The sequence below is a fragment of the Atractosteus spatula genome, chromosome 18 (genome assembly GCF_055471065.1).
Source record: "Atractosteus spatula isolate fAtrSpa1 chromosome 18, fAtrSpa1.hap1, whole genome shotgun sequence".
In the NCBI taxonomy this organism is placed as follows: Eukaryota; Metazoa; Chordata; class Actinopteri; order Semionotiformes; family Lepisosteidae; genus Atractosteus; species Atractosteus spatula.
The window spans coordinates 5,179,669-5,207,576 of NC_142723.1; the positions used below are offsets into that span (position 1 = coordinate 5,179,669).

Here is a 27,908-nt window from a genome sequence, read left to right on the forward strand (position 1 = left end):
CAATTATATGCTTTAGAAACCAAAATTATTGCACACAGTTTGTCTGGCTATCACTGGAGGTGTTTAAAAATGTATAGATTTTTACTATCAGGGCTGAGAGCTGGGTTTACTAAGGACTACTTGGCCACAAAGAGAAATTTGCATCTTCTTTGGAACAAAATCATAAATCCAACAGTGTCCTGTATTTTATTAAATTAAAGGCTACACGCCGTGACCTTTTGAAAGCTCCAGGTAAAAACATGGTATTTCGTGGGTTTTGTAATCATGCAGGAGCAAACATACTTTCTTGTGGTAGCAGAAATATAAGACAATCATTTGGAGTGATAATCCTACTGTACTTGCAAGCACTTGTAATGACCATGAGTAATGTAAATGAAACAGAGGTGTACCTACGTGGCATATATCCTAATCTTCTACACACATACAACTCATTCCCTTTCTTTAAACAGAAGGATATAAATGCCCTCTCTGATTAGCCTTTGATCATAAAATATACTTATCAGCTGTACTTCTGCACTGCCTAGAAAGGTTACAGCAGTTAAATCCAGACAAGCCTAAAACATTAAGCTTATGACATACCATTATCTTTTTTAAGATAATTTAAAAATCGTCATTATTGACCAGAACAACAATGATGTTTTAAATACACTTTGCTACCATGTTCCACAAAGAAGGAGGACTAAAGCAAATCTTTCTCTCTCCATCCAAATGTGTAACTACGTACCATAAACCCAGTTTTGTTTGGTGTCCTTTATTAGCAATTTTGTTGAGGATTATTAAGCTCCGGTTTCAGTCCAAGACAAGAGTAATCAACTGAAGAGTGATGACAAGCAGCATCTTTTTTTTCCTCTACCGGGTGCAATCGACCTGAGAATCATACCGAGACGCGAAAGGGAAAATGTCAGATTGGAGTAGTTTACTTCAGACGTGAATCTCAGAAGGGTGGTTCTTTGCACCAATCACACACCTGCTTCAGGGAAGTAAACCGAGAATGTACTGGAGAACAGCATAAATAACAGTGGTCCACACGGATGTCAAATTGCTAAATGTAAACAACATGTTTTCTTTTAGAAGAAATACACTGAAAAGTCATCAATTGTTTATTTTTTTATGTATACCCCGAGCTGGAGCAGCGAATTCTTGTTCAGATCTTCTCACAGTTGTACCCATGTGGATGCAGAGGGGACCCATTGGGGCCTATACTGTGTCAAAGGGTTTAAAGGTTACAAAGGTCTTCACTTCCTACCCCCCCCCCCCTAAAAAAAACTGCAGTGGAGTGGACTGAGGTTACGTAGCGTCACGTGAACTGCAAAGCGTGAATCACACTTGCATCACTCCTGCGATCAGTCACAAGAGCCGCTTCTGAGCGGGAGACCAACTTCATTCATCCCAGCCAGGGAAAAAGCACTGTTTTGTTTTGAGTGGCACATCCAGGATTTTAACTGGGCACTGCCTGAGGTAGCAGCCACCCCCTGCTTAAGCGGGGGTCTCTTTCTAGATGTGCCACTTGCCTGTCATCCTCTGCATTTTTAAGTAACACTTTAACACTAATCTTCTGGAGCAGTTCATCTGTTACTTTACAAAGCCCCAACAATAGTTTTTCATAATTCTTAACCCAATACTTGTTGTGGCTGTTTGTCAGTGACAGAATGTCTTTCAGCAGGGATAGTCTTAAACAGTGATTACTTGCTGAAATGAAAAGAAAATGTTTTGTAGGCAAATACATGTACTGTATATATAGTGTGTATATTTATAGATATGCACTGTATGACTAATGTATGTATAGATCCCTGACATCTTTGGAAAGATCATTTCCTAGGTCATACATACAGAGATCTAACACAAGTAAATGGACTCTGAAGTACTAGCCATAACATGTTATTCTGAAATAAAGAAGCATTTGTTCAGACTTCAGATGTCTTTCTAATTATGTTAGATCTCTGCGTGGAGACACAATAATGCATTGCACTCTCTCCAGATCTGTTTATTCAAGATAAAGCTGTTAATATATCAACTCTAGACTTAAACGTCCAGGACAATGTAGGAATCAGACTCCACACTGCTCTGGATCAGCTTTTGCCCCTGAAATAAATACCCTAAAAAATTTGATAATTTGCTATCTCATACCACCTGGGGAGATGGATGACATTTTTCCTCTGCATTTTTTTTTTTAGAAAATCCAACCCTGAATATCAATTATTGCACACTGGCTACAGTTCATTAGTGGTTTGGTTCTCAACAGATTTCATTAATACAAACATTCCATGCGCCCTCTCCCCTTCCCAATAAAAAAATAAAAAAGAAATTTTGAAAGTACCAGAAGGTCTTCTACGCAAGCTAAAATGAAGCCATCTGTTCTCAAATAAAAAAGAAAACTGTACATTCACAAGGAGACAACAAAACACCAATCAACTTGAAATTCAAATTGATGTGTGTAAAACATTACAGTTCTCTATAAAAATATGTGCATATGAATACAGCTATTTTTTCACCAATACAGTATTTTCTTCTATTTACACTACAAGATATACAGAAAATGTACAGCACTTAACTATTGATGCACCTTTGCCATACTGTGCTCCAGCACAATATAGTGCCAGTAAGAAAGTAGACCTTAAACAAACAAAGAGGACAAAAATGAAATACACATCCTGAACCCAAATCAATGTGATTGAGCTGAGGGAAGATAACCCAAGTTCCGGTCAAAAAAATTGAAATTGCATATCCCATTTTTGTAAAAGTCTGCTCCCCCCCCCCCCACCCGAGACTCTGACCCAAGAAATGTATAAAGAGGGTTGGGGGTGCAGGAGGCCGGAACATCTGTGCCTGACTGACTCGCACACTGGAGGCTCAAGAGCTTGCCTCAGACGCTTTGGCTATGCAGTGGAATCATCAGTGTCCTTGTCCCTTGTGCTTGGCATGCGGACCAGTCCTCTCTTTCTCAGAGGGCTCCTCGTGACGCTAATCAAGGCTTGACTCTTGTTCTCCGGGTCTTCGCCTTGGCGAACTCTTAGGTGGTCCAGAGTCTTAAGCTCGGAGCCCGTTTCGCTCTCGGGCTTGGGGTCGTAGCACACGGAGGACTGGGAGGACTGGTCGCTGTCGGATAAGATATCCGACATGCTGCTCAGAGAGCTGACGTCCGATTGGTCAAAGGAGAACTGGGGGACGGAGAGGTGCTCATTCCGGCAAGGGGGGCGTTTCTCAGTTTTGGCGGGGGGCTCGGCGGGGGGCTGGGGCTCCAGCAAATCCAGGGAGTCGCGCTGCAGCGTGGATTCGCACGAGGGCGTCCTCCTGCGCAGCAGCATGCTGCTCTCGGATATTTTCGCCAGCGAGGCAGCGGGGGCCGAGAGCTCGTTTTCAAGGGGAGGGTCGACCGAGATGCAAGGGGGGCTCATCTTCTTCTTCCGCTGCACGGCCAGCCCGTGGGGCGACGCCAGCCGGCCCTGCAAGGAAGACCGCCGCGGCTCGTCCGCCGGCTGCTCGAAGACGGAGTCGTCGTCGTCGTCGATGGAGGGACAGATCTCGATGGAATGCCTGCGGGGATCGTCGGCCCACGAGGGCTTGGCCAGGAACCCCTCGGTGTCCACGCTGTAGAACTTCTTCAGGTCCTTGTCCTTGACGTGAGAGCCGGCCAGGCTCGTGGCACTGCTGCAGTTCTTCAGCAGGCTGGGAATCTGGGAGCCGGGAGAGGCGTAGGGGGAGAGGGAGTGGCTCCGCACTTCAGAGTGGCCGCCCCGGTCTTTGGCAGAGCTGTTGATGTGGCTCACCTCCTCGTCGGCTGGGTCTATGGAGCCGAACATGGAGCTCTCGGGACTGGCACTGTTAATGGGGCTGCTGGTCTGGCTGGTGGCCCTGCTGGGGATGCTGTGCTGGCTGTACACCTGCCGGTGGGTGTGCACGCTGGAGGTGCGGGCACGAGGCGGGGTGGGGGAGGGCTGGGGGCTACTGGGCGCTGCTATCCTGGGCACTGGCAGGACTAGGTTGCTCTGGCCTGGCACTTTGAGATGCAGGCTGTCACTGGACTGTGCCTCAAGGTTGTCTTTTGAGTCACTGCTCTGCACATCAAAGGATTCGTGTTTGATGGCCTCCTAAACAGAATGCAACCGTTTGAAGCGGCGTTAACAAACTGTTAAACAAGATCGGTGAGAAGAAATAAAAATATAGCAGCAAACACAATATATATATATATTTTAGTATACTATGCTGATACTCATATTAATTTTCTGATAGTGATAGAAATTGGTTAAGAATTCAGTAGGTTTTGATCCAGACTCAAGAGTATCTTGCAAAATATCAGTGGTAATACTGTACAGTTTAATTGTACAGTAATCTATTGATATTCTAATGCAGATATTGGTGACTTAATGACGTTTGCCAATACTAATCCGCATTTTGTACTCTAGCTGCACAGCTACTAGTGGGGAGACAGTGGGGTGACCGTAGCCCCCCAGCAGCGTCCCCCCGGCCGTACCTGTCGTTGCAGCAGCCTGCTGCTGCAGGGGGAGGAGGGGCTGGGCAGCGGAGGTGGGATCCTGGGCATGCTGCTGTTTCTGGGGATGGCCGAGCTGGGGCCGGTGCCGGGCGAGGTCCCCGGAACCCGCAGCAGGGAGTCTCCCTCAGCTCCCTGCGAGTTCACCGAGCCAACCGAGCCTGATCGGAGAGGGGGGGGGGGGGGGACAGGATCACCGCACGTCCTCCCACAGAGCACAGACTCGCAGTCCGGCGCTGACAACTTCACACGTGCACAAGCCTGTCTGTTGCGTGTTTTAGCCATCTGGCGCCATGAAGAGTTCAGCGAAGATAATAAATATTCCTTAAATTCAGTGATTCTACATATACAGAATCCTACCCAACATCCATATCCTACATGTCTAGATACAATATGATGTACAGTATATGAAACAAGTCTTATTTTGCTGGGCCTGCAGCTGATCATGAGTGAAACAGATTATACAGTATTTTTTAAACTATTGTTTTCTGTGTATGGTGCAGATGCTTTCTCCTGTACTAATGAGCTTCGTTACCTAACTGCAGGTCTCCCTCACAGGGCTCAATCTCCGGCAGAGGGTAGGGGGCGTTAGCAGGCCTCACTGGGCGGAACATGTAGCTGTCGTTCGGTAAGGAATGCATCCTGGAGACGGAAACCTTCCTCACAGACAGGAAATTCTCCTGGGAGCCAGACAGCGCTTCATTCTATAAATGTCAGGAACAAAAATCTCACTCTTTTGAACTTTCTTGCTTGGTTAAAATACTTTACGCTCCAGGAAACATTTCTGGAGGATAATGACTTAATACTGGAGCACAAAGAAGTTTCACATTAGCAAGGAGGTCAGCGTTCAGGTTGCTATACTGGGGTGAGTAAAGGTGTCATCTCTAAGATGTCGTGTGTGACCCTCGTATTGTAATGGATAATTTGGTCTTGAGTATCTATTTCTGACTTCTTTACTCATCCCCTTTTTAAGACTATAAAGATATTAAAACGGCCTTTTCTCAGAAGTCTTTTACAGGGGACAAAGGCTGAATAAACAGTTTATCTGGTTGTTTTGTTTTGATTCCTTTAACAGAGTTGTGTAAAAAATGAGTCAAGTATGCTGTCATTTTCTCTTTTCAGCAACATATGCCACTGTAATGGCCCATTTAATCTCTTTTAATTAGTGAACTAAGGTCTAGTATCCATTATAAATTAAGTTACCATGCTGCAGCTAAATATACTGAGCAAAGGCAAATCCATTTCTTCAGCAATTCGATGTCTCAAGGCAACAGAAAAAGTGGGGGGGTGCCTGAACAACCGCTCTTTCCTCGGCAACGAAAACTGAAATAAAACGTCTTCTTCAGATTGGATTTAAATCATAGCACTGAAAGGTCTTTCTTGGATGAGCACACTGCTAATTCAAATTTAACATGTATTCACTTTAAGGAGATGATTTTCTGTCAGGAGACAAATTGATTAAGGAGATTAAATAAATTTTTTTTTTGCCCTCTTCTGCCTACTGAACAGATGACAAGAACAATGTGTGGCTATCCATTGCATACCAGTTCACTGACACATAAAAATTGTCTGGGAGGTGATAAGGTAGTATTCTCTTATCCCCTGACTGCAGCACAAACAGGCTCTCTGCCACCAGCCCACTGAAGCTGATAAACTGCAAAGTGACTTTACCAAAAGAAACTTTCCAGAAGCTGCGATTTTCATTACAGGTCTCCCAGCGGACCTTATCCTCAAACTAAAAAGTTTCAGTGGATGCACTGAAGGATCCACTCACTTTTAGCTGTCTGCAGCATTTAAAGGTGACTAAAAACTGCCTTAAATTATAAGGGTTTTCCAGCTGAAAAAAAGGTTTAATTAGATTCAGGGGTCACAAAGAGGGTATCTTAGCTGCGGCGCTAAGGACTCTCTCGCACACTTCTCAACAGCTTTACAATATATACTGTACGGCAGAAGGATTTAAAAATCTTTGATCTGCAATGCCGATTGGGGAAACTGGAGTCTGGATGTTCAATAAGCAATTACCGCTCGAATATCCTGGATGTGACTGATATGGAGATATAATTAGAAGCTATGGACTAGGTCTTCTTTAGGTCCTCAGCCTACCCTGACCTGTGTACTACAGCGGGCTCAGGAATTTCTCCGCATGGCTCCACAAAACAGTTTACAGGGAAAAACCGTTTATAGGGATTTGGCCGAACCCTTCGCTGCTTATCTCGCGGCAAAGGCGCTACTCTCGAAAAAAATAACCCAAAAGGCCTTTTCAGTGCTGTTGTGATTGAAGTTTGTGCAGAGAACAAATGTTGCCAGAAAGGACAAAAGCATTTTTAAGTGTTTTTTTGTTTTCAAATCCACAATTACACCTCATAAAACTGCAACTATTTTAATAAGAAGCATGTTTAAGACCCCGGGCAGGGATCTTAAACTCCTGGAGGGCTTTGTGTCACCTGTTTAGTGTCTCTGCATCATGAGGAGTCAATTAAATACTTGACCTAATGATTTTCTCAATTATATCTCAAGTATTCACTTCATTAAAGTTACCTACAGTATGATTCACCTCGGAGCACAATAATTCTTAAATAACTCCATAACTAAGAACATGGGTGAAACCAAAAGACAGCAGGCCCTCCAGAAGCTGAGTTTGACACCCCCTGTCAGCGCTACTCCTCTAGAACTGGAATAGTCCTTTCCTCTCTCAGGTGTCACCTGTTCGGTATAGAATAACCCACACGCAACCCCTCCCCAGCTCATCTCCATTACCTGCCCAGGTGAGTCTGGTCTGGGTCCCACGTACGTGGCCCTGCTCTCAGGCCCCAGGGTCCTGCCCCCGGAGGTGGTGCTGAGCCTGCGGGTCATCTCCATCTCGATCTCGGCGTCCATCTCGGCGTCCTCCTTGGCCTCCTTGTTGCTCTCCTCCAGGTGCTTCATGAGCACGGCCACCACCACGTTGACCAGCACGAACTGGGCGATCAGGACGAAGGTGACGAAGTAGATGGGGGAGATGAGCGGCAGGTAGCTCAGGCAGTGCTTGTCCTCGCTGCGGCACTCCCGCAAGGTGTCCTGCAGGGGGCAGAGTGTCAAATCAGCGTCCCTCCTGCACGGAGCTGCTCTCTTTCACTACGCGACACTTCGGTTGTCTGATCCGATACACTGATTTCTTGAACCAGACAAAGAAATATCCGCCCTGTCCCTGCCTCCTCTTCCCCCATGCTGTTCCAGGAACCCAGAGGATTATGCTAATGGGTGGCTCGTAAAGAGACGCCCAGGGTCTTTCTTTCCCATTGTTGCAGGCAGCAGCTACAGTATATCACCCTGCAGTTCACCACTGGCAGCCCACTGAAGCTCAGCAGCTGTGAGCCTGGTCAGTACCTGGATGGGAGACTAAGGTTGTGGCTGGAGGAGGTGTTAGTAGGGCCAGCAGGTGGTGCTCATCCTGCAGTCTGTGTGGTTCCTAATGCCCCAGTATAGTGACGGGGACACTACACTGTAAAAAGGCATCATCCTTTGGATGAGACGTAAAACTCTCTGACTCTCCAAGGTTATTATAAATCCCTGGGCGTTTCTCGAAAAGAGTAGGGGTGTTACCCCAGCATCCTGGCCAAATGTGGTGAGTTTACTGGTGCACTCTGGCTGCCATTGCATCATCTAGGTGGGGCTGCACATTGGTGGTGGAGGGGAGTCCCCATTTCATGTAGGGAAAGTAGTGTAGGGTCCAGAAAAGCGCAGTACCAGTGTGGTTTCAAAAATGTGCATTTTTCCTGATCAAGCTTGCCCCCGGTTGAGCAAGTGACATTATTTAATAAGACCAAAATACAAAAGTTGTGAATACAAAATACAAATTGCCAGTGTCTGTCCTGATCATCTACCTAAGAAACTATTTGAAGATGCAGCAAGAAGTCCTCCTTCTGAGCTTTGGAAACAAATGTGTGTCAAGGAAACATCCGAAAGTCCTGCAGTGCAATTAATACATTTTATTGGGTCTGCTTCTGCTTTCATCATTTATGGCCTGAATTGGTGTTGATGTGTTAGAAAGTCAGAAGTGCTTGTATATTGCAGGAATGCGTCCTTTGATAAAAAAAAAGTTAAAAAAAAGCTTTCGTTGTTGCAGTGGCATTGCATAGACGTGGGTGAGCCTTTGGAGTCATGACTGGTGGGTTGTGTGTTCAAGTCCCTGCTGCAGTACCTTGAGTGAAATGCAGTACTCCTCTGTTAATTACTGTATAGCATGTTATACAATACAGTTGTATGGGCACCCCTGATCAAACTGGCATGTTTCACAGAATCTTTAATTGAAAAAAAGTTAATGCAACCTTTGTGGGGTAGAAACTTAAACGTGACATATTTCTGCACATTTTAATGTACAAATACTATTTATTTGCTGAATTTAACAGATTGGAAAAAAAATAAAATGGTGAATGTGGCATGTGCAAAAGTTTGGGCACATACTTGCACTTACTGGGTCAGTACTTAGTAACACCTCCTTTGGCAGAAATCATAGCTTCCAAACGCTTCTTGCAGCCAGCTAAGAGCATTTCTCTTATTGCTTTTCCCCACTCTTCCTTGAAGAACTCTTCTAGCTCAAAAATAGTTTAGCCCTTCTTAAATACATTACATGTTTGAGATCTCCTCACAGACTTGCAATAATATTCAAGTCTCGGAACTGTGAAGGCCATTCCAAAACCTTAATCTTTCATTCCTGTAAGTACTTCATGGTTGATCTTGAGGTATGTTTTGGATCGCTGTCTTGCTGAAATATCCAACCCCTTTTCAGCTTCAATTTCTTCCGCGACTCTAGAACATCAGCTTCTAGGACTTGTTGACATTGAGTTGAATCCATTCTTCCTTCCACCCATACAACATTTCCTGTGTTGCTGGCTGTCACACAACCCCAAAAGCATAACAGATCCACCCTTATTGCTTAACGGTTTCTTCGAATGCTTCACCTGTTTTTCTCCAAATGTATCTTTTGTGGTTGTGGCCAAAAAGTTCCATTTTTGGTTCATCAGTCCACCACAGCACTTAAGTCCAAAAAGTTTCTGGCTGATCTAAGAATTGTTCTGCATACTTTTGTGTACTGCAGATGTGCCTTTTGTGATGAGGTCATAGGAAAGGTTTCCTTCTGACATCTCTTCCATGCAGATCATTTTTGTGTAAGCGACGCTGTACTATGGACCTTTGCAGCACTACTCCAGTCTCAGCTAAACCTTTCTGCAGGTCCTTTGCACTGATAGGTGGGTTCTGCTTTGCATATCTGACCCGTTTACGAGCAGTTCTATTATAGAAATTCTATTTCTATTTTTCTGGGTCTTCCAGATCATGCCTTGACTTCAACAGTTCCCCCTAACTTCCGTTTCTAAATGATGTTTCTGACAGTGGAAATTCCAAGCTGGAAGCAATGAAATATAGCCTTCCCTTGCTTTGTAAGAGTCAGTGATCTTTATTTTCAAGTCCTCAGTCAGCTGCTTAGTGGAGCACATGTTTGCTGAGAGTAGGCACAACATCCTGAGAGGTGAGAAGGGTCAGAGTCTTTATTCACCTGGCTTAATTCAAGGCCTAAAAAGTCAATCAAGTTTTGAGACCTCAAAAAATAAAAATATTAACGAATGAAGGGTGCCCAAACATTTGCACACGCCAGATTCACTGTTTTATTTTTTCAGTCTGTTAAATGCAGAAAATGAATAATTGTGCATTAAAATGTGCATACATATTTCATCTTTAAACTTGTACCCTGCAAACTTTTCTTATTTTCACTTGGAGATTCAGTGAAACATGCAATTTGACTAGGGGGTGCCCAAACGTTTGCATACAACTGTATACCTGTACGTGTCATGATGAGGAGCTGAAAATCAATTTTTTTATGCTATCGGCAACATACAAAAACGGTTATTCGCACACGCTAGCCCCTTAACCACATTCATCTTGAGATCAACCAATATGTGGATCCAAATCCACACATTGGCTACCACTGCCTTACAATTTAAAAGCTTATAGATCAAATCCTCCACAAAGAATAAAAAAAAAGGAAATTTGTAATTGCTTTGCAGTGTACAGTGTAGTGCAGATCGGTGAAAGATCTGCTCAGCCTGTGTCAGGGATGTGCAGTCCATGTCCTGCCTTTCCTGCACCAGCATGTAAAGAAGCTGTAAACTGGCCCAGTAACTGGCTAATTTAGCTCATTCAGAGCCGAAATGGAATGAAAACCTATACTGTAGACACAGCAGCCCTCCAGGACCAGGACTGAATACCCCTGGCCAAAGGCATTCTCCGCCTGTCACACAAGTCTGGGAGAAAACTATAGCAGGCAATCTGTTCACGGAGGTGTCAGACCTTCATGATGCCATTCCAGTTGTCTCCTGTAGAAACTCTGAACAGCGTGAGAAAGGCCATTCCAAAGTTGTCAAACGTGGCGTGTCTGCTCAGACCCTCACAGGGGTTGTCATCGTTACACTCTGAAAGGGAAATGAGAATTGATATAAATGCTTTACAAATATATGCAAAGACATATATGTCAAAAAATCATTCTTATATGGTCATTGCACGATGCGGTGATGTTTCATTATGATCTATGATACGCTATGGTCAAACTTTATTGATATTATGATATTAGCCCTCAGTAATGCACCAGAGAATATTTTCAACATTCCTCCAGAGAATTTGTACCTGCGCTTGGTACAAATACGGTAATTTAAAAAGGTAAGGTAAAAGGCAATTAAAAAAAAAAACCTTTATATAAATTGCCACTGACCTAGGTTATTTTACATTCTTCTGTTTTGCATCATCTCTTTTTAATACATGTCACAGTGGCACAGAGCTACATTGCCTTGATGATTCTCTCTGAAAGTACGAGTCCACCTACACCAATTATATCTTGATCTTTAACCCCTGGAAGCATTAGCATATTAGTAATTCCTATGTAAATTGTCCAATTAACCATCTAACATTTAGTTTAATATTATTCATTCAAATCAGGAGATTGCATGAATGACAACCAGTCATTTATGAGCTGAAGAACTTTGATCCTGGTCTGGAGCTTCCTGGCCCTGATATGTTTGTCTAAAAAGGATGTTTCATTCTCAGAGTCACCTTTAAGGTAAAAATGGGCGATAACAAGTAAGAAAATGTCAGTTTGTGCCTAGGGGCCATTCAAAGAAAGATCTGTTACAGAATGGTGCTCTGTGGATGTTTCTTGTACCTTGTACTGTCTTTCTTAGATGTTATCTGCAGAGAATAATAATAATAGTAACAATTCATAGTGAATTCAACTGGGATTCTCCATATTTTCAGTTTATACAGTACCTGGGTGTTACAGTCCTTGGGTGTAACTGATTGCTTTGTACATGCAACATTTATGAGATCAATGTTAAGATAAACTGCAATGTTGAATTTTCCTGCGGTGAGTATGCTGTGCAATCTAACACCTTACTGTACAAATTTCATCATGCCTAGGATTTCTACAAACATAGTGTGTTTCCAAAATGGATTTTATGGAAATAAGTTGTTTTCTTTAAAAAAATCAGATTTCTCAGTCTGAATGCCATTAAAGGGGAGATGCATATTTATATATTTTGAGGGTGAAAAAGAATCAGCAATGATGAGTGCATTTCAAACCATAATAAAAGTAAAATACACACAGTTACATGTAAAACCTCCAATTTACACCACAAAATAGACAAAATTTCCAGGTATGTGCAGCACCATATTCTGCAGTTTCGAATGAAGCAACAAAGCTTCCAGTGACGTGTTGCAGCTCTATTATATTGTAAACAAGCAGGCTTGTGAATACATCTCTTTTAATTCAATAGAAATATTGCTCTGGATTTTGAGATGGTTTTGCTACACAACCTGTACATCTCATTACATTAGTCATTATGGAGACTAGTGAGCAGGAAGGGCTGCATCACATCGTAAAGGGCGGTGTGGTGGCTCTGTGGCTAAGGATCTGCGCCTGTGGCTGGAAGGTTGCCGGTTCGTATCTACGGCTCTTCTCACAGCATGTGCCCCTGGTAATTTCACCACAATTAGCCAATAAAACTGTCAGTGAGGCATTCGTAGGACTTCATTAATGAATCAGAACGCCTTCTGCAAACAATTCAGGGGTGGAGGCTCTGTGGCTCAGGATCTGCACCTGTGGCTGGAAGGTTGCCGGTTTGTATCTACGGCCGGCAGAGGAATCCTACTCCATTAGGCTCCTGAGCGAGGCCCTTAACCCCAACTGCTCCAGGGGCACCGTATAAATGGCTGACCCTGCGCTCTGACCCCAAGCTTCTCTCCCTGTCTGTGTGTCTCATGGAGAGCAAGCTGGGGTATGTGGAAAAAAAGACAAATTCCTAATACAAGAAATTGTACGCGGCTAATAAAATGATCTTATCTTTAATTTGTGAAAACTCAAATGTGAGTTCGTGACAACATGGCGACTCACAGTACTTTAGCAAAGTTTTGTGCTTCATTTGAAATTTGTACAATTATTCTATAACCTCAATGAATTAATTTTGTTACCGATAATAACCGGTCTGAGAAACTGGGACTGCAGTTCCCCTTTCACAGTTGCAGTGACACCAAGAACTCACCAAGCTTCCCAAAGAGCTCCACTCCCAGAGCAGCATAGATAAAGAAGAGAAGCATGAACAGCAGACCAAGGTTCCCCACCTGGAGAGAGCAGACAGACAGAATGATGCACAGCTCTAACACAACAAAGGTTCTCATGCACACAGCTGCTAGTGGAGGGGTTTATTGATTCAAGAATGTCCTCGAAAAATAGTCTCAATCAAGCATGCTCTGCCTGACCTTGGAATTCGTCTGGGGGAATTTATCCTTACAAATTCTATTGCCCAGAAATTAAAGGAAGCATTGAAGGCAGCCACTCTAAACAAAGAAGGTCAAGTAGGGTAAGCATTATATACTGTATATTATTTTTCACAGCACCATTATATACAGGTAATGATGTGTGTCATATAAGTGTCATAGTGTGGAGAGAAGCACCCATTTGAAATTAATAATCACTAAAATTGTTTAATCTTGCCAGCTGTATTAGCTAGGATACAGCAGATGCATATTCCAATTACAAAGACATATACCCAAGTCTCCTCCAAGATGCCTTACCTGTGGCAAAGCCTGCACTACTGTATCCAGCAGAGCACGCATCCCAGTGGCCATCTTTAACAGCTTCAGCACTGGGAACAGAAAGTCAGAAGCTGCTTAGCCCATTGAATCAGAAAATGGCTGATGAGCACACAGTTAATTATGCAATTATTCACTAGACCATCTTGACACAGGACAAAGTTTTCCCAATTTACTTTCTAGCGTAAGTAAAATTCTAAATTCCAAGCTTCCTAATTTGGAGATTCTTAGGTGGTTTTGTGTTTCAACCAAACTAAAATAAAACCCCAACAAAATAGCCAACATCTGTTAATCACAGAGGAGCTATTTCTGCAAATGTATATTTTATTAGTCTTGGCCTGTATAGTCTCTGATTAAAACTAGGTTTCCCACTCATAATTTTCCAACTTCCAGCTACCCAATATATTATTGGAAAGCTGCTCATAGCTGGCAATGGTCTTGGTGAGCCAATGCCTAATGCAGAATCACAAGGCACCAAGAAAAGGACAGTGACCCCACCCTGGACTGGCACACACAAGCACACAGGGATGATTCGGCACCAAAAAGCCCACAACAGGTACATTGTGGGAAAACACAAGGTCAAGCCACAGACAGACGTTGTCCTGGTCCCTAATGAAACCTAGACTCAACCGCTGTGTGGTGGCAGTGTTAAATCCTACACTCCATGCACAAAACAATATACTATCACTACTAAAGGATTCCATTTTGGGGTCAGAATCCTCACATACCCATCCATTTCCTACCAGATTTATTTAATCCAGGATTGCCAGCAAGCCGGAGCCTAATCAGGCAACAAGCTACGGGTACAAGGCAGGATACACCCTGGGCAGGACGCCAGTCCATCTAAGGGCACACACAGACACGCACACACTCACACCAGGTCCAGTTTTACCGGAAGCCAATTACACTTCCATGTCTTTGGACAGTGGGAGGAAACTGGAGCACCTAGGGGAAACCCCTGCAAACACGGGGAGAACAGACTATATCCACACAGAGTGCACCCCAGGAATTGAACCCTGGGCCCCAGTGCTGCAAGGCAGCAATGCTAACCACTGTGCCAACATGCTGTCCCGTTCCTTAAATATCTGCATATAAAATAGATGTGCAAAATGGAAGATCTGAAAGCAATCCTCTCAGAGGAAAGACAATGCATACTTACACCAATCCATAAGCAATCTAACCTCATAATATGCTCAGTCCTCATAATGATTAGTTTCGCAGGAATTTATTCTGTGGGATCTACACAATCCAGTTTATCAGCTTATCAGGATTTCAGCTTATTAGCCTTATGTCACAGACAACAACAAAAAAAAGACGCAGGCTTGCTTATCAAAAATGAAAAATGCAGATATATGTATACATCTTTCTGTAACATCAAACATGACCTGATTTTGGGGTGAGAAATGTATCATGAAAAGTAAAAAGAAAGTTAAGGCCAAACGTTGAGCAATACCTCTTGCAATCCTTAGCACTCTCATGATGCGGATGATGGTGGGATTTATGGGAAGTGAGGCATTAATCTCAATCTCTTCCAAAGTAATTCCCATTATGGAGAGTAAAACAATAGCCAGATCCAGCTGGTTCCATCTAGGGAACAGAAAAAAAAATGGTCAGTTCTTCATAAACGCTCTACTTCCTATTATTATTAAATATTCAGAGAAGTAATGCAATACAAAATGTCGCTCCTCATTCATCAAGCTGAGAGGCAACTATCTGACAAGTCTGACTCCCCATGGGCTTTTCAGCATGTATACAAATCAATCACCTCTTCTAATGAAGATGGATGTCTCAGAAATACTTGGAAATAAAGGACAGTATTTAAGAAAATCAGCTGTGTGATGACTGATGAGTATGACAAAACAGCAAAGCCTTTAGCTTTTACTTTATACCAAAATTCCCCCCTCCCCCAGAAGAGGGTTTAACAGTAGCTAGACTTGCCCTTCTATGTTTAGAAGGCAAGCACCTTATAATAATAATTCCTTACGCTTACATAGTGTTTTTCTGGAGACTCCACTCAAAGCCCTTTACAGGTAATGGGGATCCCCTCCACCACCACCAGTGTGCAGCCCCACCTGGGTGATGTGATGGCAGCCATAGTGCACCAGTACACTCCCCACACACCAGCTAACAGTGGGGAGGAGAGCAGAGTGATGAAGCCAGTTCAGAGACAGGGGCTATTAGGAGACCATGACTGGTAAAGTCCAATGGGACATTTGGCCAGGACGCTGGGGTAACACCCCTATTCTTTTCGAGAAACGCCCTGGGATTTTTAATGACGACAGAGAGTCAGGACCTCGGTTTTACATCTCATCCGAAGGACGGCGCCCTTTTACAGTCTAGTGCAAATGTGAAAAATCCACTTCTGCTGCAAAGCTTTAACACCAAGGAGAGTGAAACTCGTCCACACAACTTAACAGTCACCACCACCAGTTTTTCCCAGTACCATCACATTGTAAAGAGCACAGACAGGAATTGATCTAAAGCACGTACTGTAGATTGAGACTTTATTATGTCTGCGTTTCTGACACTCTTTCGGTGTTATTAATATATCCTGACAAACATGTCTAATAATAGGAACAAATAAAGGTTTATTCAAGTAAAGGTTATTATGGCTAATAATAACTAAATTTTGTTTAATGCTTATGGTCTGATCACAGAAAGTCACCTATCAAACCATTCTTAGCAATATCTCACTTACATGACACATATTACAATATGATGACAATATATTGTGACACAGTCCTATGGAGTAGAGGGCACACATACAGCATGTACAAACACCCAACATGTTTGCATAAGGTATATATGCCTCAGCATACACAGTTCACATCTTTCCAGTTAAACAAAATGACAGACTCATCTGACTGTCTACTAACTGAGGAAAATAATTCCCCCTGAGGCCATTTCCTTGTTTTTCTGCAATGAGAGTGGCAATAAACTTTCGTCCTGCAAGAATGTGTTGTTTCCTTTCCTTCATGATCTGAAATGACTGTCAGTTCGCTTGAACGCGGTTGAGTTAACACTGTGTTTTAGGCAACACTTAAGTAACACCAGCTGAACACTAGTCGCACTGCACGCTCAAGAGCGCTCTGAATGCAGCTCATAATACCCTGCAGATTCAGACAAGGAAAATCAAAACAAACCTTTGCCATAAGTGAAGTTATTGCATTTGTACTTCAACATAAATTCTATAGCACACAACTATCATGAAGCTTCTTTATATATTTTTCGATTGAACTGAACAGTGATGAATATTTTGGAGGCATTTTAAAAATACTTAACATCTCCATAAGCCTGCTGAACCAGAGGCGATCGCGTGACATTTCGCATTGCCTTACCTGTCCTTAAAGAATCTCCGAAAGCCAAATGCCACCAGTTTTAACATCGCCTCAAAAACAAAGATAATTGTGAACACGTAGTTGCAGTATTTCAGGGCCTCTTCGAGGGACTGTGGGAGAAGAGAAGCACCACAGTCAGTGACACGTTTAACATTTGATTTACAGCAAGAAATGGAAAAACCTGTCGCTTGAAGTAGCCACCACTACGGGCAGAAAATGGTGTGGTTCTCAATTCTACATCCTTAAAACCGTGCATTCACACGCTATAGGGAGATGCTGTCGTGTTCGGATATCATTTTTGAACATGGACATAAAACAGGTAAAGGCACACATTTAGCCAGAGGTTGCCTGTGGATGTTAGTATTGTTTCAAGTGGACAGAAATACCCGAGGCTGGTTGTAGTGTTCCATAGACATGGTGACCACATTGATCCCGATGATGAAGGTGATGAAGAGGTCCAGGTAGTGGCTGGTGCACAGCGTGTGGATGTAGAGGCGAGCCGGGGAGTAGCTGGCGTAGTATGGACGGCGTTGAGCCTCTGCATGGACAGCCACAAAGCAGAGAGGACATCAGCACTTTGAACTGGATTGACACTGGTCATTAGGACCCCCTCAGGCCTAACTCTGCCAAGCCTGAGCAAGACCAGCAAAACCTTGCCTAAACAGATCCAATCCATTATTTTTTTTTAAAAAGTTCTACACCTGAGCTGCAATTCAGATTGGAAACCAAGCCTTGAAGAGGCTGCCAAGCTTTGAAGAGATGCCTACCAATCATCCAACACAGACTTTTAAATCTTTCTCTTCTCCTAGTCACTGTTTTTGGTAAATTCCTTCTAGAGGAGAAGTCCTCACTGCTAGCCCTCGAGGACTGTCAACCCACAGGTTTTCTCTTTAAATATTCCACAGGCTAGGGCCTCTGAGGGACTGTGCTGTTAATCAAGTCAAGCTTACTTGAACAAAGCAAATTTTCCTTAGTTCTTAAGCCAAAGAACAGCAGTGCTGGGGAGCTCTCCTCTGGAGGAATCTGGAAACAGAAACAACCCAGCTATGGGGGCAAACATGCCTGCATGCTATGTGTGACATTTTCATATTTAAATTTAGAAACCTGGGCAGGGTTCCACATTTTACAGATGTAGGGAGGAAACGCCCATCTTTAACATATTACGCACACTTTGTCTGAAATACAGAATCCACACAAGGCATTTTGAAACAGAATTCCTCTCATGCAGCAGTTCCATGCTCCTGCTACGCCAAAGGCATGCAATAATTAATAAGACAAACCATGCTAAGCACGGCAGTCTTTTTGGCTGTGCTTGTAAAGACTGAAGTCCCTCTTCTTTAGTGCTTTTGGCTCTTACTATACAACTTCTGCACTGCAAAACACATGGCTACACAAAAAGGGAATTTGCAGTAAATGATAGCAAAACAGTAAGATAATAGCACAAGAGATAATACTTTAAAACCACAACTACATTATTATATTTCAATTAGAATGCACCGTACTGTAAGAACGCCTGTAAAGGCACATTTAAAGCATTTTGTCAGCCATCTTTCTGAGTCTGCCATTTTGAAAAATCAGATTTTCAGGCAACGACAATTGGGAGTGCAGTTAGATTCATTCCCCATCTTTTAATTAAGCCAAGAGAAATGTATATACAAATACTGTGTACTGAACAGTTTTGTACAGCAACTAAATAGGATTGGATGTGGAAAAAAGGCAGGAAGGCAGAAGCAAAGCTAAGGAATTGTATTGTCCATCCCCTATTCTACCATCTTTTCCTGTTTATGTCAGAGACATTCATTTTAATGAACCCGAAAGCTGAACAGAACTCATTTGTTATAGAGGCAGAATATTTGTAGTAAGAAGCAAAAAGGACCAGAGGTGAAAACCCAGAAATAAGACATTCAGTTTTGACACAAATGCAACGAACCTGTTCAAAAAGCAACTTCACTCAGACATAATTTTCAGAAATAAAATAGCCGTTGAGGTCATATCACTCATTTCTTTGACGGGCAATTTAACAATTTCACAGTAAGGTACTCCATGTTTTTTTCTCAGGTTCCGATCAGCTGCACTTTTTATATCATCTGTATGACAGAAAATAAGCCTTTGCTACATCAGCAGGCGTGACAGATTGGTGGGTGAAAAGATATGACACGATAGTGAGCAGCCAGACCCTTTTCCGTGGCCTCCTATGGAACTGAGCAAAACGTCAGAAAAACAGCAGCTGCAGTATAAAAACCAATGCAGGAGCCTGCCAGTCACCATATTTGCCGAATTGTCGAAACTCACGTCCTCACCGAAGTGACGTGACAACGACAGACCAATCTTCCTGGGTGCCTTACATGTTTTATGCATACCTGAAATCTCTCAAAGCCTTGGGGCACTCCTGACTAATATACTGTACAAGACAGTAGCCTGAAATCAGAAACTTTTAAATACAAGGGCTGAAAAACAAAACAAGACCGAAGCAGCAGTTAATTTTCAGATCCACAAAGAAGAAAACAGCGTAGGCATGTTAGGACACCAACTGAAACTTAATAATAATAATAATTCCAAGTTCTGTACCTACATAACCCTGTCATGTTGTATGTCCTGGGCTATCAGTCATACAAGTCCAGTCAGTTCAAGGTTTAAGTGATTTTGAAAACAAACTTGCAATCCCGTCCTTCATTTAATAAATAATTTACAAATACAATGTTGACGTTTCATTTTTTTCCCACTGACTGAAATGAGGGATGATTGCTCTCCCTTGCTTGATCTTAAGTCGAGATGCCGGAGAGCTGTGGAAGGTTTTGAATACAAGCGGGTCTTTCAGTGCACGGCGCACGCTAGTGACTGTTCTGTCTGCAGAGGGCTGAACTCTCTCCAGCCCGTGTCATTATACCTTTCTGACCTTCCTCACTGTTCGCAGATACAGTGTGAAAGTGATACAGTGTACTGTTCCTCAGAGGCTCACCGTCTTAGCGTAAGAGTGGAGATTTACTCAATTAATGAACAACATACTCTACATTTAGAAAGTGACACAGGGCAGTGTAGAACAATGCTTAGGGCTCTAGATTAATAATTAGAAAGTTGCAGTACTGAGAAAAGGTTTGTAAACCTCCTAGTTTGGTTAATATTCTCATGTATTTTAGACCTAAATTTAATGAGATCTTCATCAAAGTCTAAATAAAATATTAAGATAACTTGATTAAACATAGAACACAAAAGACAAGATATATTTGGATTATTACATTAACAAAGAGATCCATTAGGGTAAATAATCCTGTGTGAATTATGAGAACACCTAGATTCAGTAACTGGTGGGATCTCCTTCAGCTGCAATGATTTCAACTAGATATCTCCTGTAACAGTTTATCGGTCTTTTCCCATCAGCTTTTATGAATTTTGGCTTACTTGTCCTTACAGAACAGCTTACAGAACTTCAGGTTTTCATGCATGAACAGCTTGTTTCAGGTCCTGCCAGAATATTTCAACGCGTTTTAGGTCCCATGTTGTTCTTCAGTCATTCTGTTGTGGATCAGCATGTATGGTCAGCATCGTCGTCTTGCTGCTTGACCCACTTTTGGCCTTAGCTTTAACTGACGAGTACATGTCCTAACGTTCTCCTCTAGAATTTGTTTATACAAAGTCAGACTCACCCAAATCTACCCGAGGGGAGTCTAAACTTTTTTCGCAGTACTGTCACCTTCTAATTAGGAGTCCAGAGCCCTAACCACTACCTACCACTGCTCCGTTTGAATCTATGTCCCTGTGGTGGCACCCTGCTGTTGTGTGCCTAAGCAATGCACTTTGTCCCAGTTGCCCCAGTCCATCCAGTTGTACAAGTACAAGCTGTGGAAGGCTCTGAATACAAGCAGGTCTTTCAGTGCATAGCACACGCTATTGACTATTCTGTCTGAAGAGGGACCGACTCTCTCCATCCCATATTATACCTTTCTGTCCTCTGAATGGGCTAACATGGCATCCGGGTGGAGTGTGTAATACTCTCAGTTGTCTTAACGCTACCCTGTGACCAGATGGAGCCGGATGAGGTCCTAGTCTGGGCTCAAGGGTTTTCTTTCTAATAATTGTGAATTGCGTTTCTTCTCTCTCTCTTTTTTTTTTGGGGGGGTGGGGCGTCTGCGGCCGGGTCCCTGCCCGCGACACCCCAGAGGCCGGCAGCGTCTCCAAACAGTAACGAGCAGCCGATCCCTTAGTGCGGTGGGCCACCATTCGCTTCCGTTCCCTCAAGGCGGCTGGATTCTCATGCCCTCATGCAGCAACCCTCAGTGGCATGCAGAGGCATGCTTGGGACCGACGCGCCGCCGTCCCGCAAAAAAACAACAACCGAAAAAAAACGTCCAAATTTGCCGCCTTTTCTGCCGAGAGGCCTTTCGGGCTTTTGGATTTGCGGAAGCAGGCAGGGCTCAGAAAGACAGCGGACTACCGACCAGACCCGTATTTCTCCTTACTCCTGCGCTTTTTCTCCAGCCTCTTCAGGCGCTTCTCCTCGCGCCTCTTGGCCTCCTCGGCTTCCTGGTGCTGCCGGCACTTGTGGAAGTTCTCCACCACCACGCCCACAAACATGTTGAGCACAAAGAAGCTGACAATGAGCAGGAAGGAAATAAAGTAAAGCAGCATCCAGGGGTTGTGGTTTCTCACGGGCTGTCGGGAACAGGACACAAAGATTAATGCCAACAGTGAGCGACCTGGCGGAGCCGTTTCCACGCTAAATTCTGGACTGTCTTGCGGAACAAGCAGCCCGACATTGGCGGAGGTGACAAGCGTGACAGCTGACCGCACTAAATGGCAATCTAGCACAAGGCTACGCGTTCACAGTCATTCGCAGTCTGGATAACCTCGCACATGTTAGGAGACGCCTACACGGATGTGAAAAAACGCGACGGCGACAGGAATCAGACCGGATCCGTGGGGGTTGTTGAGAAGCTGGCAACTTCCCACTTCTAACATGTCAGATCACCTTCTACTTCTCAGTAACGTAATAACTATCTTGCTAAGGTAAGACAAGAATGGATCTGTGCAGTCAATCCCTACAGGACCAGTGTCCCAGTTCTTCATGTCAGTAGTCTTACAATTCAGCACAGCGATGTGGGTAGCACAGCACAAGTAGAGACAGGCAGAGAAATTCTCTTCCTTTTGTACTACGTGTTAGCCAGATGCAGAGAGATTAGGGGAAGCCTGGATTTTGAAGAAACCTTTATGGGAATATTATTATCATAGGCAGCTTTCTGTGGGTACTACAAAAAATGTAGGTTGCCTGTGAAGCCTAGGATAATGAGTCAGATAGAGCCAGCTAATTAGGTCACTGGAGGCTGGAGCTTTTCGGAAGGTGCTTGATTTTTTGGGGCGAGAAGATGCAAAAAGGGCCAAGGCTGGATGAGAGATTTAGTTTCAGGTGCTGAGAATATTTCTTAAGCGTGATATAATTTAGCCAAAGGGGAACAAGGTGAAATGGGACACTACTACAGAGGACAAACAGGCTGCATCAGTACGATAACCAGCGGAATTTGATACCATTCATCACGAAGCTCAGTGAAGTCGTACCTGCTGGTCCACTGCCACAGCATCGAGCCCGTCGTACATGATATTAACCCAGCCATCCTTAGAGGATAGGACAAACAGTGACATCAGTGCCTGCAAAACAATGGCAGTAAAGTCAGTTTGCAAGCCAGAGATTCAGGCTGCATCTTGTGCCTCAGAAAGGAAAGTTTGACTTTAGTGAGACTGGGCAGAATCAAACTGTCTAGTGATAAGAATTTTCCTCATGAAAGGATTTGCTATGCATGTGTGCCACAACTCAAAACTACTTGCACTTCAAAGACCCTAGATAAGAAAGCCAGGGAGTGCATCTTTTGACTCACTTAATAGGTAATTCTGTTTCAATTTCATCCAGTATTTTCTTGTTTCGTTTCACTACAGATATACCTCCTCGTAGCATATAAATCTAATTTTAAATGTGAAGTCTATAAAGGTCAGATAAAGTAATACATTTTAATGCTTTTAAAACATTTACTGCAAAAGTGCACATTGCGTAGTAAGGAGATTCAAACCATCATAGGTGTTTAGCTTTGTGTTTATCCGTTTTGTAATAAAAAAATAAAGAAAAGTACAATGTCTAATAAAGACACAGGGCAAAGTCTTCTTATTTTCTTGATCTGGAAGTAAAAATGTAGCACATTTAAGGAGTCTCCATTACCTGTCCAAGATTGTCAAAGTTATATTTCCTTCGTATCCAGCGATAGTTTGCTTGCAAGCAGTCTGACTTGTTGGTGATGTTTTTTGTGTCAAATCCATCACAGTAGTAGAATTTGCCCTTGAACAGCTGCAACACAGAGGACTGTTTTCAGCTTGTGAGTCTGCTGCACAACGTAAATCAACAGTTCAGGAAGCCCAAAGTCAATGTTATTAAACCCATTTAAAAAAAGAAAGCTCAAGCATTTCTGAGTGCGAAAATGATGTAGTTAAAATGCACAAGTCCCGATCACGTCTGGCCACTCTGAGAAAGAGTGCACTCTTTCACTGCTGTGTAAAACCCCACTTGCTCTGCACTGCTTGCTCCCATTTATGCCTGAAGCCTAATGAGTGAATACTATCCATGTAAAGCTGCATCTAGATCAAAGACCAGTCTTCCCAACTGCAAGGTAACCCTCGCTTGTACACAAGTTCCATATCGTGTGCCAGTCTTCCCAACTGCAGGGAAACACTCACTTGTACACAGTTTCTATAATGAGTACCAGTCTTCCCAACTGCAGGGAAACACTTACTTGTACAGTTTCCATATCGTGTGCCAGTCTTCCCAACCACAGGGAAACCCTTGCTGGTACACAGTTTCCATATCGAGTACCAGCCTTCATAACTGCAGGAAAACCTTGTCCCATGTCTCCACCAGCTGAGGACTCCCTAAGCCTCCCTCACACCATAGCCCTCATGCACCCACGTCTCTCCTTGCGGCTGGGTGTTCGATCGCATATTTGTCACATTTTCGTAATACAATTTCAGTGCCCTCTTATGTTTATTCAATTCTTTTGCTATTTTATATAATTTGTGCTGCAATACTTTAAATCACAACAATGATATTTCTATGATATTTTGAATTATAATTCACATTTTGCATTAGTACTTTTTAAGGGAGGAATTTGTAGAAATCTGTGAAATGATCATCGTATTTCAGTCTAGCCCTACAGAGGGCCCTATTCATTCTTGAGCTGTTTGCCCATCTGGTCTCCTTACAGTACGCCTTGCATCCTTACCTCATGACTGCATTCACCAATAGGGAGATATTTCCCGCATACAGTGCTACATTAAAGGCCAATATTGGTGGAAAACATGTTTAACGTTTCCCACCCAAACAACAACACGAATCTACCCCCCAGATCACAACAGTCGCTGAGTGTCACGAGAAAGAAATATTTCAGGTCTTTTTCTGGTCTCACACACAAACACACAAACACACAAACACACAAACACACAAACACACAAACACACAAACACACAAACACACAAACACACAAACACACAAACACACAAACACACAAACACACAAACACACAAACACACAAACGTCTTACTAAAAAAAAACCCAACTCCTACTAGCACAATGCAGGACCTTTAAATACCAAACAAAAGCTAATTAACTCCACATGAGAATGTACATTTCCAGACCTGTCAGCAATAATACAGTAATTAGAATAATTAGTCCCCATTGTGGCTATTTACAAAGATTGGATGCGATACAGCGGCCTCTAGTGGCAGATCAGCTATGATTGCAGCCCCTTCATAAGACAGCAGAAATTAAGTTGATTAGCACAGAGACATTGATCCCTGACTCATTTTCTTTACCTGGACACCAAGGATTCCAAATATGATGAAAAATGCGCAGCAGATGAGCACGATGTTACCGATAGGCCGGAGTGATGTAATTAATGTCTCCACCACCAGCTTCAGCCCTGGGGCTCGGCTAATGACCCTGTAAGGAGAATGTGCTCTGCTGTCAGTGATGTACATGTACCGGAGAAAAGGCACAGACCGGAGCTAATGAAGTGACAGTGACTGAGAAATGAAAACCTTAATTACAAGAAATTCTATGTAAAGAAATGAAAGTTCCACAACTTGCAGGGAAAAGTAGGACAAATCTGTTCTTTTATCAAAAGTTCAGCTTTAGGATGTGCAAAGCACTTTTGAAAGCATACCCAGGTGAAGAGATGTGTCTTTACCACCCTGCTCTACAGCAGGGGTCTCAAACTCCCTGCCTGGAGGTTCAAGTGTCCTCTCGATTTTGTCAAGTAGATAATGAACCAGAATCTTTTAGACATGTACAGTATAGGATTGTTCTTAAGATTTTTTTTACAGCTTTAGGCTTCCTGTAAATCACCTCAGAGCCTGGGTAGAAGTATGCAGTTAAGTAAATAACTAGAGCAGCTGTGAGCTCTGGTGGAACAAAAAGTAGAAGACTCTAACTAAGCCCCGAGTTAGTGAGACTCTTGTTCTAGAGGATTCAGCTTTTAAAGAAACAGGGTGGTGATAACAGCACTGTCAGACTGCTCTCCAGGCTGACTTAGCTTTGTTACCACAAGTAGAAACATTACAAACGAGAGAAGGCTAATTGGCCCATCTAGCCTGTTGAGTAGTCAGCAGTTCATTGATCCAAGGATCTCATCCAGCCATTTCTGAAGTGACGTGAATGTATGGGCTTCAACCACCTGGCTGGGTGGCTTGCTCCACACTCCCAGAAGCCTTTGGGTAAAGTAGCGTGGGGTCAGTTTTCTATGAGTGACATACAAGCAGCATCTAAATGACCCCTTCTTACCTCAGAGGTCGCAGGGTCCTCAGCAGACGAAGGACCCTCAGGATGCCCAGGATCTTGGCCCCGCCCGCGGAGGCCAGGGAGACAATGATGTCGACGATCGAAACGAAGACCAGCACGCCATCCAAGATGTTCCAGCTACTCTGCAGGTAACTGTTCTTCCCTGAACAGAACCCTAGAGCCACCACCTGAGACAGGACATCACACATCCGAAGGATAAAACATGGACTCAGGAGATTCAGTCAGAAAGATATACATTTTCGTATAGTGCCTCAAATGGTTGCATATTATCTTTCTTTTATTATCGTTCTTTATAGTAGATTCAGGTGTTCTTATGGCTTCTAATGATCCACTGAATGGCAGTCACATAATTCCATGTGCAATCATACTGTATTAACATGTTAATAAAACATTTTTGAGAAACCTATTTATAATATTAATTTCAATGGCATCCCTACATCACCCCAAAGGTTCACTATACACAAAACAATTACCTTAACGGTCATTTCAGCAACAAATATTGCGGTGAAAATGTAATTGGAGACACTCAGAAATGTACGCTCCTGAAAGAAAAAAATACAACCCTGTTCATACAATTGTTTTTACTGCGTGAGAAGATTCACTAGATATTATCATCTCAATCACACTAGCTGCTGATGTATGGATTCATTATACATCATGCAATTAAGTGTTGATCTTTAAATGGCTTTTAGCTAACATGAAATGAATTCTCATCAGGATGATTAGGGTTAACAGCTCTGAACTAGTGGTAGATAATTAAGATGTGGGCTCACTGTGCTGTACGGATGGATGTCTGGTCTCTCCAGCGCGATGGTGATGCAGTTCAGGAAGATGAACACCAGCACCACGTGGTCGAACATCTTGTGGGCGATGACTTTCTGACACATTGATCTGAAGCTTGGAGGGAGGGCGAGAACAGAGTGTCGAGTCAGGAAGCTACCTCAGGACAAACAGGCCCCACCACCAACAACAGCACTACCACACCACCTGTTCAATCACAGTGAGTCCAGGCGTCCACTGGACAATCCCTAATCCCTCCAGAAGCACCTTCGTTTAACAATGTTCAAATCCCAGTCAAAAATCAATCAGTGCTTCACAGTCATCTGGTTTCTCACATCACTGGAGCTATATTACTCCGCCCCTGGTAAAATTCCAAGATATCACTCAATACATGTTGTAAATCTTACAATGGAGGAAAAAATAAGGATGTCATTATTTGTTTAATTTGTTTAATAATGGTGATTTTTCAAGGCTTTAAAGTAAAAGTTAGCCTGTTAGCAATGATCATATCCAATAACATAGACCATCTGGACTACGTAGACTTGGATAAGTCAAAGTAAAAAAATGCCTTCAAAAGTGAGAGGGAAAAACAGAGCTACTTAGCTTATCTGAAATTTTGAAATCTGAGATCTTTCACAAAGATGATGTTGGGTCATCATTTGTGCACGAATATTTTGTATCAGACAAAAGATAGGAAATGGAAAATAATTTAATCTACTCCATCCTGACAGTGAGTGGCTCAGTTTCAAAGATAACAATTCCATTCAGATGGGAAATATCCCTCAGAACCTCAGCACGCCCAGTGTTAAAACAGTGTATCACTGTTGAAGGTCAACACACGAGCATGAGGAGAAGCAAGCGGCTGACTTACTGGTTCTCAGGGGAGAACAGGTACAGAGCCCAGTCTTCGTGGTCTTTGCACCACTGCGGTTTGTACGGCTCAAGCATCTTCTTGATTCGGAAACAGTAGCTCTGCAACAAAAGCGAAACGCGTGACCTCACTGCCCAGCACAACGGCACACACACACACACTCACACTCACACACATACTTGTGGGCTCTGGAGAGCAAGACGCCTCCAAGAGGAGTGCAAATAAAGGGAAATGTTGAGTCCAGAAATTGTTCACTCAAGTGTAGGCTACACCATGAAAATGCAAGAAAGGTTACAAACGAGCAGAGGCCACTAGGCTCATGTAGCCCACTGGGGAGTTAGTAGTTAATTGACCACAAGGCTCTCATCCATCTATTTTTGGAGAAAAGCCAAAGTCTGGACTTCAACAACATGGCTGGGTAGCTTGTTCCACACTCCCACAAATACACTTCCACACACTTTCCTCTTGTGTCCTCGGGTCTGTGAA

General features: G+C 43.2%; 1 protein-coding gene across 1 annotated transcript in view; it reads right to left on the reverse strand.

Annotated features, from left to right (window-relative positions):
• Positions 1-1,088: 1,088 nt before the first annotated feature.
• The window catches only part of cacna1ha (calcium voltage-gated channel subunit alpha1 Ha), a 77,254-nt gene continuing 50,434 nt past the window's right edge, over positions 1,089-27,908 (reverse strand). Inside the window, exons 16-33 of the mRNA XM_088936836.1 lie at positions 27,423-27,523; positions 26,545-26,668; positions 26,245-26,313; positions 25,754-25,938; positions 24,787-24,913; positions 23,144-23,269; positions 22,492-22,581; positions 21,399-21,591; positions 17,328-17,479; positions 16,942-17,051; positions 15,057-15,190; positions 13,586-13,656; positions 13,054-13,132; positions 10,814-10,935; positions 7,247-7,546; positions 5,025-5,193; positions 4,472-4,650; positions 1,089-4,088 (exon numbers count right to left, since the gene is read on the reverse strand). Coding sequence (XP_088792962.1) covers positions 2,877-4,088; positions 4,472-4,650; positions 5,025-5,193; positions 7,247-7,546; positions 10,814-10,935; positions 13,054-13,132; positions 13,586-13,656; positions 15,057-15,190; positions 16,942-17,051; positions 17,328-17,479; positions 21,399-21,591; positions 22,492-22,581; positions 23,144-23,269; positions 24,787-24,913; positions 25,754-25,938; positions 26,245-26,313; positions 26,545-26,668; positions 27,423-27,523 — 3,543 coding nt within the window. The 3' untranslated portion in view covers positions 1,089-2,876. The remainder of the gene's footprint in view (positions 4,089-4,471; positions 4,651-5,024; positions 5,194-7,246; positions 7,547-10,813; positions 10,936-13,053; positions 13,133-13,585; positions 13,657-15,056; positions 15,191-16,941; positions 17,052-17,327; positions 17,480-21,398; positions 21,592-22,491; positions 22,582-23,143; positions 23,270-24,786; positions 24,914-25,753; positions 25,939-26,244; positions 26,314-26,544; positions 26,669-27,422; positions 27,524-27,908) is intronic.